The sequence below is a fragment of the Lagopus leucura genome, unplaced genomic scaffold, assembly GCF_019238085.1.
Source record: "Lagopus leucura isolate 7727_CA_CO unplaced genomic scaffold, USGS_WTPT01 ss_100009-16_subseq_1:344916_obj, whole genome shotgun sequence".
Lineage (NCBI taxonomy): Eukaryota > Metazoa > Chordata > Aves > Galliformes > Phasianidae > Lagopus > Lagopus leucura.
This window is the reverse complement of record NW_024966145.1, coordinates 107319-121582: the sequence shown is the minus strand read 5'-3', so window position 1 is coordinate 121582 and position 14264 is coordinate 107319. Positions and strand designations below refer to the sequence as shown.

Below are 14264 nucleotides of genomic sequence, written 5' to 3'. Positions count from 1 at the left end.
TGAGGAATTTCCTGTGTTTGCTTGCTGTCACAGTCACGTGAATTGGAAATCTCAGTTTATTGGCGTGACTGGAGATCCCTGTGTGCAGTGAAGTTTCTGAGGCTGGAAGATTTCCTGGACAACCAACGGCATGGCATGTGTCTCTATCTTGAACCACAAGGCACTCTGTTTGCAGAGGTAAGAGTTGTTCCTTCAATCACTTGGGCACAATTGCAAGTGTTATCTTGCAGAATAGCTTAACAAATTATTTTCTTAAACTTTTAAGGATGTGTTTTGTTCTGAAACTGGAATTATAACATCCGTTACTTGAACTGCAGGTCACGTTTTTCAATCCGGTTATTGAAAGAAGACCAAAACTTCAGAGACAGAAGAAAATTTTTTCAAAACAGCAAGGTAATTGTTTAATACAAACATATGAAACTTTAAAATTATATAGATAAGTGATATTTTCATACTGAGATTTAATGTTTGTCTGTGAGTAAAGCCGTGCTAATGAAATGTTTGGCACCTCACTAGGAAAATTTTTGTTCAGGAATTCCTTATTATACATTAGCACTTAATAGTGAGCGATTGTGAATTGTAAGGAGTACTTCAGATTGAGTTTGTTCTTCATAAGCTAAAAGTTGATGAATATGATCGTTGTAAAAAATGACAGATAATAAATGCTAATCAAGAAATTACTTGTGCTTTCTTTTTTCGCAATATCCCTCAGGCAAAACATTTCTCAGAGCTCCTCAAATGAATATCAATATAGCCACTTGGGGAAGGCTGGTGAGAAGAGCTATTCCTACAGTAAACCACTCTGGCACCTTCAGCCCTCAAGCATCCGTATCTGCCGCAGTGCCAGTGGTTGATGCGCGCATTCCTGAACTGGCGCTGCCAGCCAGGTAGGCAACACCTGCAGTTTTTTAATGCTCTTAAAAGAGAGTAGAGAAGTGAAATGTTTATGCAGAAAGGCATGTAAAATGAGTTTTCTGCAACACTTCAGAGCTCTCAGCATTCTATTTTGGAAGTCTATTTTATAGACAGATGGTACATGACATCCCGTTTTAAGTTGGTTTTTATTAAACCTTTCTCTGCTGTACGCTGAGAAGTTATTTTATTTTCTTGCCAGCGACTCTCCTGTAGCCAAATTGGACTTTGAGCTGGAGCCTGAGCCTCCACCTGCTCCACCTCGTGCATCTTCCCTTGGGGAAATATGTGAACCTTCCTCTGAGATGAAAGCTCCTGATAGGCCAGCTCAGGCAAGTAAAGTTGATGTTAAGAATTTCAGGCTGTATAGTTTTACCAGGGTTGTAATGTTGATATCTTTATGATGGGCTTCTTCCTTTATATTATTATTTAGCATAATGCTCCCATCATTTAGCAGTAAGCTCCGTAACTTACACATACAAAATTGTCTAAACAGGATGCTGTCATTATCCACGGTGGCAAACTGTTTCTGTGATTTTTCACAAGATAAAAAGAAAGCCTAAAAATCATGGGAGTATTCAGGAAAATGTCGGGGCTTTTTTGTTGTTGTTGTTTTTTTTTTGTTTTGTTTTGTTTTTTTGTTTTTTTTCTCAAGAAAGAGCAGAACAACTGGAGGAGCAGATTTCACCATTCTGTTGAAGGCTTGTTTATATGTATTATCTTAAGGTATAATGTTTTAACTTAGTTAATTCTTGTGTTAACAATTCCATACGCTTAAGGTAAAAATTTCTGCATCTCTTTGTCTTAGGAATCTGCTTTAAGTTTTCAAATGCTGTTTTCTTCACAGGATGATGTATCAACTTTTGATTTCGAGAATGGTAGAAATAGTATTGTTCCAAAACTCCAGCCTGGAATAATCTGTGAGTCTGATGTTCCACATTCAGACACAAAATACACCAACATTCGAGAACCTGAAGACAGAAGGTAAAAATGCTATGGTTTTAGTGTTGAATATGAATTACCTTTATTGGAGTCAGCTAACTGGAAAGCGTGTGTTTATTTACACAGAACACAGCAAAGATTTCAGTTCAGTCTGAAGGACTTCAGATGTTGTGCAGTACTTGGCAGAGGACATTTTGGAAAGGTAAATGTGAAAAGGCTGTATCAGATGTCAAGGCTCTGTGAAAAACTGGATTTCAGTCTGAAGTCGTTTATCCTCTGTTTCAGGTGCTGCTGGCAGAATACAAAAACACAAATGAGATGTTTGCTATTAAAGCCTTAAAGAAAGGAGATATTGTTGCTCGTGATGAAGTAGACAGGTCAGTGTGTAAACATCATGCGTGGATTCTCTAAATCAGTTCTGTTTTCCTTCTGCATGCGGCACGCCTATAAGCTCTACCAAACAGTGATTGCTTTCAGAGAAAGGGCAAAACAGATCTCCCCGTTCACTTGGCTGTTACAGACCTGCAGCCTTTCTTTGGGGCAAGGAAGAAGCAGAACAGATCAGGAACACTGTTTATTTTAGTGCTTCTCTTACGATGCCTGTATTACAGATCTGGCTTTAAAGCCAATCCTGCTTTTTATTCAGACTCTCTTGTAATCATCACTTCTAATTACTTGTTTTATAGAATTCCATCACATTCCAAGAGGACAGTGCCTATGCTTTCTTTGCTGGCAGAAATACATAAGATGGTATTTCTCAACTTGTAACATACTGTCATACTCTGTTCCTCATATTTTCCCATGAGTCTACACTCATGTTAATCTTTGTCCAAGAAATAAGATTTTTCTCTGTATGGAAGTCAAATGGCAGTTACAAAACTGACTTGGTTCAGCACAACAAGGCGCTTCTGCAACTGTTCAATGACTGTTCATGTTGGAGAAAAATAAATAACTGTATTAAGAATAAGCTGACTATCAACTGCATTAAGGAGAGATAATCAGGAGCGTTCATAGATAGATATCTACAATATTGTAGCTTTTTTTTGCCTATGTATGTTATACATAATTAAAATGGATGCAACATGATGCTACGTGATATTGATGAACTAATTTGGTAGGAAAATGGGCAGGATTCTGTTTTCAGGAACCACTAAGTTGCCTTTTTTCACTTGTGAAGGACCAAATGCATCTTCTTAGATATCCTGACATCAGTTTAATGTGTGGAAGTATCAAAAGCTCTTTCCTAAAGAAAAATATTCTTGTTATCTAACTTGGAAGAATAGAGGGGGGGAAAAAGCAGAAGATCTAAGTTACCAACAGTTTTCTGAGAGTTGAACTGTGGGTTCAGGATTCAGCTTTAGGTTTTACTGTTTTGGGTTTTTTTTTTCTATTTGCAGCTTGATGTGCGAAAAGCGAATATTTGAAACTGTGAATAGTGTAAGACATCCCTTCTTGGTGAATCTTTTCGCTTGTTTCCAAACCAAAGATCACGTTTGCTTTGTAATGGAATATGCTGCTGGTGGGGATCTGATGATGCACATTCATACTGATGTCTTCTCTGAACCAAGAGCAGTGTGAGTATCCACCCCTCTTTGTGGCATCAGTGGAAGGGCATTTGGTTGCATTTCGCTGGGCAAGAATTACAGTATTGCCTCATGCCTCTTGTATCATTTCAGAAAATACTACTGAGTTTTTAGAAGGGCAGATACTGATATTATTTTTTTCAATTAAAAAAAAAACACACATGCAGATTAAGTGTTCCTGAATCTAAGTTGAATGCAAATAATGGCATACAGATATTTAATGTTTATAATATTTTTTTTTTAAGGATTGCGTTAAAAAGATAAAATCAGAAGTTAAAATAAGATGTAAGGCCAAAAAAAAAAGAAGGAATAAGAGGAATGAGGAATCCTTCAGTGCCACAATGGTGAACCCTACAGAAAACTTATCCTTCAGGCCAAGTAAACATATACGTACAACTTGCAAGTTTGAACACTGTTGACACTTGAGTTTCAAATTCTGACCCTGCATAAAATTAATCAGTACCAGAAAATGCAAACCATAATTTTCAGAGGATAGCTAATAAAATAAATGCATTATGATCGACTTCATATTCTGAAAAGCAAGACTTGAATCCATTGAAACTTCAAATTTCTACTCTTTCAACAGATTCTATGCCGCATGCGTTGTTCTTGGACTTCAGTATTTACATGAACACAAAATAGTTTATAGGTAAGTGGTCACTGATACACTTCTGACAGATGTATTTCAGTACTTTCAAATATCACTAAAGAAACCTTATTTTCAAATGTTCACATAGAGATCTGAAGTTGGATAACTTACTGCTGGACACAGAAGGCTTCGTGAAAATAGCTGACTTTGGTCTTTGCAAAGAAGGTAATGGCTCGCTATTTATTTATTCTAGGGAAGTTCCATCAGCTTTCTTACTTGCTCTTGTCTGCTCCTTACTGACAAATGTATACTTTGTATATTGATCTGGTATGGCTTGAAGGAAAAATACATCTCAGTACAATTAGTGGAGACAGAAGGAAGTTCCTTAGTGGGGAACTTTTTAAGTTGTGAGAAATAGCTCACAGCTGCCTCCTACGTCATCATGTGCTCTGAAACTCTTTTCCTTATTCTAAACCAAAGTTGGCCCTGTACAGTGAAATCAAGATATACCTCAATTTTTTTAATTTTTTTTTAGCTCTCAAATAGTTGCACAACTCGTGGTCTGTCATGCCTGTATGCTTAGTGTATTAGCTAAAACAGGAAAATTTATCTCAAAAGAGAGGCCGAGAGGCTAAAAACTAACTTTCAAGTATCCAGCTGGAAGATGTAAGATAAAGGGTTTGTCTGCACTGAGAGAAGTATCCTTCTCAAACCCCAAAAGGAGGAAAGACCTGAAAAGGTCCATCTCCTTTTTCAATTTGTGTAGTCTATCCCCAAAATATTTCATTTCTAGCCAGCGTAAGAGGGAGAGGAATTTTCTAAGTTCAGTAGGTGCTCGAGCATTATTAAAAACATCCTTGAGCAAGTTGTGTCACTTTAGCTAAAATTCTATAAATGACAGAAGGAAACAAGGACTAGGAAATCTCTGTGGCTTACTGACTACTGCAGGAAAGCATTTTCTGCAATAAATGCTCTGTGCAACACCCCCACTGTCACATCAGTGCTTGTGGTGCCCTTTTTAATTGTGCCCCTCCTGCAATTACACAGTTGTTATGTTGCTCAAAGCTGTTTCACTACACTTCATGTTTAACTTTATTATAGGTATCTTTGCCACTGCAGAAGCATTTGCAATGGGCATATTTGACTGAAGTAGGGCACATTTTTCACAAGCTAAGATAACAGTGACGTAAGTGTAATTGCAGGCTTAATTTGGCTCACTGTGTAGAGTTAGATATAGAAAAGCTAATACAGAAGCACACTTGGAAGAAGGGCAGGGGAGGGAAGAATATGGGAATGTTTACTTAACTCATTAGAGTGAGTTTTCAGGACAGACCCTAGGACCTCAGCATCACTTAGCTGAAGTTGTGTTAGAGAGGTTTTACTTGCTAAAGGAATAATTTGTGGAGGTGCAGAAAACCTGCTTGTTTTTCATTAATTGTAACCTTTCAGGAATGGGATTTGGAGACAGAACAAGCACATTCTGTGGCACACCAGAATTCCTTGCTCCAGAGGTGCTGACAGAAACTTCCTATACAAGAGCTGTAGACTGGTGGGGTCTTGGTGTCCTTATCTATGAGATGCTTGTGGGTGAGGTATGTTCCAGTAAGATACAACACAGTCGTAATAGTGTATGTTACAAAAGTGAAAACACTGGCCTGTGAAACATTTAATACGCCCTACACACAACAGTTATATTGATATACAATGTATATAGACATACCTAGTTCTAGAGTGAACATCTTCAAGGTTCATGAAGAAAAAAATAGGAACAATTTAACTGATACTAGCTGCTCCTACCACTGCCAAAATTGATTAGTAATGTCACAGACCTAAGTTTCCAGCTGCTCTGGAAGCAGATGAGTCATAGTTGGTTCGAGACAGAACCTCTGAATTTGTTTGGTTTGCTTCTAATTACATCATTATGCCTTAAATCAAATTATGGTAATGACACATTAATATCAGTGTCTCCAAGCAAGAAAATGGCACGTTTGGTTTGGGGGAGTTCAGTATCTAGCATGCAGGGCAGAGCAATAACAACTATTCATTTCAGTTACCTCATCTTTTATTGTCCAATTTGAATGCGTAATGCTGTTGCAGTCTTCTTTTTTCAAATGTCTGAGTTTGAAAAATCGACTCCTGAACTCCTGTAGCTTGAATGGAATAAAACCTTAATTCACAGAACTGGGTAGCAGTGAAAGATTATGCTGAAGTTACAGATTATCTGAATTACACGTTAGAAGAGAATGCCCCAGTTCTGTATGAATGAGACAGTAAAAGAAATTATTATTGAGTAGTTACTTAGACCTGAAGGCAAGGCTGTGTGTGCCATGCTATGTTGTTAGTTATCTCCAGAGCAACGTGGTGATGGCGTACATACTGAAAATGTGGGGGGAAACTAAAGATTTATTAATCATTTTATTATCTTTGAAACAAAGATAGCTCTTGAGGTTTTTTAAGGAGAAAAAAAAAAAGACAAAAATCTTGCAAGGTGATCTGCATCATTCAGGCCACTCTAAAACAGAAATATTCCTAAGCTATAACATGCTGAAGATACAAACCAGCCTTTCATGTGTTAACTTGTGGGTGGCAGCTGTCCCAGCGAAGAGCTAATAAATGCCTTCCACATTTTCTATCTTGTGTCAAGAGTTCAAAAAAAGAGACTAGTTATAGGTTTTTCTGCTTTTAAAAACACACTTTTAAAGCACAGTCCTTTAGATTTAAAAAAAAAAAAAAAGGGATAACAACAACTTACTTTTCTCTCTTAGTTATGGAAAAGGATTGTGTATCTCCAGGGAAAGGAAAGTTTCAATTTAGGAAGACCAACTCCAAGCTGTCAGCTGACAATGTTGCAATTTTTGTTCTTTAACTGTGAGCGATTTTTAAGCCTGTTTAGTAATTGTGGGGTTTATCACTTTGATCACAGTCTCCTTTCCCTGGAGATGATGAAGAAGAAGTGTTTGACAGTATTGTAAATGATGAAGTAAGATATCCACGATTTCTGTCTACAGAAGCCATCTCTATAATGAGACGGGTAAGAAATTACATTAATTTCAAAAATTAGTGTTTCCCTCTTGTCCTACAGAATTTATAACTTTCAGGAAGAACAGAATACTTTTAAGAACCTATGCTCATTTTTTTTTCTACGACTAAATTTCAGATTTGTTTCATTTATGCTGTGCCATGCCATCACCAGTTTCATCTTAAAAGAAAACTCAGTGCCATTTCACTTTCTTACACAGGAGCAAGCCTTTCTGGTTGAAATGTAAAACACTAGAGCTCTATTTTCTCCTGGAACGAAGTTTCATCATCATATCTAACTAGAGAAGTCCATGTTTCTTTTTCTTACAGAACACTGTTGCATTGACTGACTTGGTAGCTTAACGTAGTCACATGAATATTTTAATTCAAAGACTTCTAGCCCCTTTCGGTTTCATTCCAACAGGGGCAGGGAGCACCATACACGTGGCATCTGCAGAGCCCCACTCTTCTCAGAGAACAGCTGATTTTGTGATTTTTATTAACGTTATTCCATATTGTAATGCCTCTACTTAACTTCAGACTTCTAATTTCTTTAGGTGTCTGAGTTAGAGGCTCATCTCTTTCACAGAAGGGCAGTTCTTGGAGCTGGTTCGAAGTCTGACACTGAGCACTGTTAGTCAAGCACCCAATTTAGGAATAGGCAGTAGTAAGTTAAAGCATGTCTCAGTAAGTAATGTTAATAATTATATACAATAAAGCAGAAATATTCTGTAGCTCAAAATGAGTGCTTCCTCCCAGGAAGGGGATTGTTTTTCTAGAGAAAGAAAAAACAAACACTCTTTTAAGGCAGTACCAAAAGAAGGTATGCCACAATGAGGAAAAACGAAGGAACCTACTGCCCACTGAAGTACCCTCATCAGATTTGTTCTCTTCTGAGCCAAGCAAGCAGAAATTTCAGCTTATGTAAATTCTCTATCCTCTCCATCAAAAAGTGCACTTTTCATTATCTGTGCTGAACACTGTCCCCACAGATTACTTCAGGTACTAAGGTATTACACAGCAGATTTGCAGAGTAAGAGAGGCAGGCCTGCTCAGTACAGATTCCAGGCTGCTTGTATGATCTGATTCAACTGACACTAGAGGAGAAATGCTGTCTCTTTCTACATAAAATTTCATCTGTACCTTTCTCTGAGGACCATGAATTTTCTGAGTTAGGCAGTATGAACTTCATCCATCCATCCAGTCTCAGTGTTCACTCTTATACAGTAGTACTCATCCCTCATTCCTCTCACTACTTCTGAATTTTCACACTTAAATCTTTCTTGTTTTGTCAGCTGCTACGAAGAAATCCAGAGCGACGTCTTGGAGCTGGAGAGAAAGATGCTGAGGATGTAAAAAAGCATCACTTCTTCCGGGTGAGTAGAAGCCACCATTTTTTGTATAGGGTCATAAAGGAACAGAGAGGGGAAACTGAACACCAGTTGGTTTATTTTACAGCTAATAGACTGGAATGCTTTACTGGCCAAGAAAGTGAAGCCTCCTTTTGTACCCACCATCAGAGGAAGAGAAGACGTTAGTAATTTTGACGATGAATTTACCTCTGAAGCACCTATCCTCACTCCACCTCGGGAACCAAGGATACTTTCAGAAGAAGAGCAGGAGATGTTCAGAGATTTTGATTACATTGCTGATTGGTGTTAACTTCTAGACACTGTGAAATCCTAGCTGACTGGCTCACAAGAATGCCTCTCTCAGAAGAATACCGCCCCTCCAATTGCTCTCTGTGCCACCTGTAGCTTCTGTTTGTTTTGGTTGGTTTTTGGTTTTTTTTTAAATCACATGAAGATCCTTTTTAAGTACTGTTTTAACACTCTTGTGAAGAGTGGCCTCTTTGTATATTGTTTTTTTATCTGAGCACTGGAAAGCAGTTCTATGGAGTTCTTAAGCTGAGTGGGTGAATCCAGGCTGTACTGAGCTTACCACACGTGGGCACACTTGGATCTGTACTGTTTCTCTCACTCTGCCACCGCAGATAACATTTTTAAAGTATCTGCCTTAGATGGGAAAAGCAGACTTTGAGTAGTAATCACGTAATGCTCCTCAGACACACGAAATAGAAGTTTGTGATACTGTTGACACTCACACTGAACATGGTTCTGGCTAGAGAAGGCAAATGATTTCATTTAAACATCTTGTGCGGTCTGTAAAACTACACATTTCTATGTACACCTTCCTCTTCTTAAAATAATGGTGTTGAGAACAGATAATGCCTTGTTTTATAAATTTTCTATGGTATTTATTAGGAAAAATGTTAAATGCCTTGCCTTCGAGACAACAACAGCATAAGTGCTTCCATGAAAAATAAAAATCCCGAAAAACCCAGGAAGTTTACCAAAGCCACTTGCCAAACAGTTTTGCCTTCAAGCTTTTTAAGTATGGCTTAAAATTCTGGTTGAAAAAAAGAATGTAACAGGGATGTTGCTCAGCCTAACCACAAAGAGCAAAGCATATACATTTCCTGAGCCCAACCACTTCTGTACTCAAACTCATGCCTTTTCCACTCACAGAGTGGAGGATAAGTTAACCATTCTGTATGTAACCACCTAGATCATCCTGTATCTGCTGTACAATATCGTATCACCATTAGGAAACATAAGGATTTTCAATGTATACATGCTGTGAACATGTATATTTGGAAGTTGTAATGTATTCTTATATCCAGGCAAGTAATGTAATTATACCACTTCATTAATTTTGCACAGTGGCCACGTGAACAACATTGAACTTTGAATGAAAAAATATTCGTATGGGCCGCTGAACTCCAGAACTTAGATTGGCAGTTAGCAAGAGTAAAAGCAATATCTTGTAACAGAATGTATAAATATTTTTGATAAAAAAACTTGTATATTTTATAAACCTCCTAACACTAAAAGCTGTACCTCAAAAGTTGAACAATAATTTAGACCTGACACTGTGTACTCGTTCTCCAAGACCTGTTGTGGTACCTGGTGTTTTGCAGCAAACGTGAATTCTTAGAAAATAAATTTCCCATGTCACCCTTCATTCTAGCACCATTCAGAACTCGTGTATTCAATCTCACAGGTGTATCCTGGCAAAGAGTTTGCTGTTGGTGGGCTAAGATAGGGAGAATCAGCACTGAAATGAATTAAAAGCTTGTAATTGTAATCACGTGAAGATGAAGCAGAAACCACCAGACAGTGAGGTGGTGGTTTAAAATCATGACGCTGGACAGACCTGCAGGGTCAAGCAGAGGAAAGGCAATAAGGAATAACGGTTAATTGTTCTAAACTGGGCTTCCCCCACCCCAGGAAGCAGGAAAGGCATCTTTACCAACTCTACAAATCATGTTAGGAGGAGTGAATGAACTTTTCAGCAGTTTCCAGCTTAAGAAACAAATTACGTTCCTGTATCTAGCTGAAAGTAAATACTTTTGAGGTACAGTCAGCTTACCCCCTTGGTTCCCAAGTATATATATGAGCATCTAACAGGGTGCTTAGCAATTATGAAAGTATCCTGAAAAATACCTTTTTGTAACTACATCTTGTACAGAAATCTCTTTTTTAATCTAAGTACATCTCTTAAAAAATAGAGGGCAGGGTATGTTCACCCAGTTAAGCTGAAAGAAAGCACTAATTTTATCTCTGTAGTTTTAAAATATTTTTAGGCAGATTAAGATTTTAAACCCTAGATTGTAAATATATTTTGCTATACTTTATCTGTATGTGGCTGCTCAAGCACTTTGTAAGGAAATTAGGATATTTTAGAATGGTACACTATGCATTAAAATGAAATGTGCCTTTAACAATGTCATTTTAAGTGTTTTGCAGTCATTAATATCACAAATTAAAGTTTTAAATAGAGTAATTTGTAAATTGTGTCCCAGACATGATTTTGCTGTTTCTTGAAGTGATGCCATGTTTCTTCCCACGGGTTACTTCAGAAAAGAACTTGCAAACAGGAGGCAACTTATAGAAAACCAGTCTCTTAGTGGTAGTTCAGCATACTCCCATTTTTCCCCTCAAGTCCAAATAAATAATCAACTCTGAACATACCTTCTTTCAAATTAAAGGAGTTTTCTCAGTGGGATGAGCAATCCTTCCAAAGGGAGCAAGAAAAGATCACATGCATTAGCCGGATGGCTTGGCTCTGTATTCTCCCCTCACAAGCTCCTTTTGAGGACAGGGGCAGACAGCACTCCCTCCCTCCTGGGTACTTCTTCATTGCTGCCTTTTTCCCCCCATTATATAGGGCAGCTCTGTAAACAAACAAAAACCTGCACATAACCAACAGTAAACCTGTTCTTTTAGCAGGAATGAAAAGCTTTCTTTTCTGAGTACGCTTAGAAAATAAGTCTTTACTCACCACTCTTAAGAATGAGCTGAAACTTCAAGAGGCTACTGCCTAGAGCCTAGAGTTAAGCACTTGAATGCTTAACTAAGCAGACATTCCAGAAAGGGCTAGATCCAAATGAAAATACAGTTTTAAATATCTAGTCTAAATTGCAGTGCAATAGGAAGCGCCTGAAGATACTATGCCACATCCTTTGCTGTATTGTCCCAGGCTCAGTACAGAGCCAGCTCCCAGCAACACCATTGGCTTCTCAGCAGGGACACCTGCACCCACCAGCATCCCAAACTGCACTCTGCTTGGGCTCTGCTCAGCATCCAGGGGGCAGTCAGCTACCAGGCTGGAAGCCCAGGGTCAGAACCCTCTTCCTGCTGTAAATACTCCCAAACCCAGGCTGCTGAGGTGTCTTTCCATTAGCAGAACACCCAACTACACACAGACCTTTCTTTGGAAACCAGCAGTACAGCCATCATTCCCTTCATGCCATGGTATCATGGCTCATCCTGCAAATCACCCCACTGTCCTCTTCACTTGATACTTCTATTTAGTGAACAGAGAAAGCAGTCTTGTCATCTAACAAGCGAGCTGCACCCAACTCAGTGCTCAGATTGTCCAAGAATAGGTTCTATTGGCTGTTCTTAGAAAGCAGGTACTTGAACTTCCAAGTTGCTGCCACAGCTTTCAGTTCCTAGTGGAAGATCGTCTGACCTTGCCCTGTTATTAACAGCCAAGGGAAGATAACCGAGCAAATGTGGCTGTTCTGTCAGGTCACTGCACGCAGCCAGCAGGCTCCCATGCTGCGCCTCAGCCTGAGAAGAGCACTGAGCTACTAGGGCAGGTTCTTCTCCAAGTTGCACCACAACCAGGCTCAAGACTCAGGAGAAAATTTCTTACAGAAAACATCTCTTCAAAGTGCCAGTGCCGTCATCTTCATGCCTGTACCAATACTTCAGCTTACAGCAGCTGTGTGAGCCCCACTTCAAAGGCAAGAAACTTCTGACTTAAATAAAACTAAGTATGACAGCCACCTAGGAAGCACAGCAGTTTGCCAGCTGCGTATATATAAGTTTAAACTCAAACAGAAGAGATACATTTTTCTTCTTGTGGCTCCCAGTAGACTTAGGATGCCACCAGACATTTAGAGACTGCTTTTCCAAGGAGCCAGAGTGTCACTTACTTGGAGGACAGGAGCAATTACAAAGGCTACAAGAGTGCAGCAGAGCTCTTAGAGGCCTGAGCTTATTTACAAGACAAAAACCTTGCTTCCTTCAAGTCACACCGCATCTAGAATTCACTGCATCTAGAAATGCTGTTGCACCATGCACACTGCTGAGACAGGCTTGAGTCAGAAACACACAGAGCTCACGGCTGAAGGAAAAGCTTCTGTGAGAAAAGCAAAGTCCTCCACAAATCAGCACATTAAAGCATTAGTAACGGCACAAAAATGAATTCAAAGCTGTATGATTTTTTTTCCCCTAGAATGCTTTACAAAACCAGTCAACTTAAACCAGAAGTAACCAGTTTTCAGAATGCAGCACCCCTTCAAGCATATTCCTCGTTGCACCACTTCAACCTACACAATCCATGACACCATCTCTACATCAGAGGCATACACAAGTTACCTGCAGAACTGCAGGGAGAGGCAGGGTCCAGCCAGGACAGCATATCTCTGCCTCTCTACCCTCCAGAGCTTTGTAATGTTCCTTTTAAATCTCACCCCACACAGCTTTTGCTGCATCTAAAAAATCTGAACAGCACACACTCACTGCTCACATATCAAGTGCTTATTCCCAGTGCCTGAAAGCATTTAAAATAGGAGCATTCCTTTCTAAACTGCATGTAGTAGTTTTAACACACTGACACGTGCTGAAAAATATCCCTGCTGTACACTTCCACCTCTGCATTTCCAAACTACAACACTAAGGTACAACCCCATCCATTCCAAGCGTCATGCCTGCTCCTAAAGGAGGGAGCCTGAGAAGCTCAAACTAAGATGGGAAAAGCCCAGGTAAGAGAATTTGTTGTAACGCAGTTTACAGAAAGATGTGACATGAGAACACAACCCCTCCAAACTACCAAGAACACCACCTTTCCCAGCTGGAGCAGAATCATTTTTCATGACTGCAACCAACAGCTTCAGTGTATAAAAGAACTGTATAGCCTTTGTTATTTGTCCACAGTAAAAACCTTAAGCTGCCACATGTCAACAGTCTCGAGTGGCAGAATAGGATTAAAACAAAACCACCAAGAAAACAGTGAGGGCTGTTAAAAATCAGTGCTGCTCGCACCAGAGACAAAGCCCTCCTTCTGGATGGCTTGGGACCAGATGCATAGCAAGCTGACCTCTACAGCTGTTCATTTTAGTAATTAAAATGAATTTGCACCTGTGATGCAAAATTAACTTGGGAACCAGATGACTTCCAGTTAAGCACATTTGTTGCTTTACACACAAAGAAACACTGTCGAAACACAGCTACTTTTCAAAGCTATTACAGTTTGAGAAGGGCTGAACAACTTCTGCCCTTCACTTCTTAGCACTTGGTGGAGAAGCAAAGCAGAGACATCAACAAAAATCAAGGAGAGGCCAAGGGCAGGGCTGATTTTCTCAAGTCTGGAGATCTTTAGCAACAGCTACACAAATATTCAAACTGCTTTTCACCAGAAGTTTGCATTCTCAAGCTTTTGCTCAAGTCTTCCCCGTTGCAAATTGCAGCTAACTGCATAAATTAAAGCCACGCTAAAGATTACTTTTTAAGATTAAATACTGTCACAAAGGGGAGTCTTGTGACAAAATCTAAGCATGAAGCTAACTCTACCATTCCATGGTTTGCATTCCAGTTCTCCATTTGTGGAAAAGTATGTGTGTGTCAAATTGTAGTGACATCCACAAG

General features: G+C 39.2%; 1 protein-coding gene and 1 long non-coding RNA gene across 3 annotated transcripts in view; one reads left to right on the top strand and one right to left on the bottom strand.

Annotated features, from left to right (window-relative positions):
- Positions 1-10079, top strand: part of LOC122192434 (serine/threonine-protein kinase N2) — a 51791-nt gene extending 41712 nt beyond the window's left edge. For both annotated transcript variants that reach the window (XM_042892973.1, XM_042892974.1), the window contains exons 9-22: positions 34-177; positions 318-393; positions 713-887; positions 1115-1244; positions 1760-1896; positions 1981-2056; positions 2140-2231; positions 3252-3428; positions 4024-4086; positions 4175-4251; positions 5476-5618; positions 6950-7057; positions 8340-8420; positions 8503-10079. In XM_042892973.1, coding sequence (XP_042748907.1) covers positions 34-177; positions 318-393; positions 713-887; positions 1115-1244; positions 1760-1896; positions 1981-2056; positions 2140-2231; positions 3252-3428; positions 4024-4086; positions 4175-4251; positions 5476-5618; positions 6950-7057; positions 8340-8420; positions 8503-8706 — 1683 coding nt within the window. In that variant the 3' untranslated portion in view covers positions 8707-10079. The remainder of the gene's footprint in view (positions 1-33; positions 178-317; positions 394-712; positions 888-1114; positions 1245-1759; positions 1897-1980; positions 2057-2139; positions 2232-3251; positions 3429-4023; positions 4087-4174; positions 4252-5475; positions 5619-6949; positions 7058-8339; positions 8421-8502) is intronic.
- Positions 1920-11478, bottom strand: LOC122192435. Its single transcript, XR_006182604.1, has 3 exons — positions 11079-11478; positions 8188-8373; positions 1920-2145 (listed from the first exon to the last, which is right to left on the bottom strand). It is a non-coding gene; the product is annotated as an uncharacterized LOC122192435 (long non-coding RNA).
- Positions 11479-14264: the final 2786 nt, after the last annotated feature.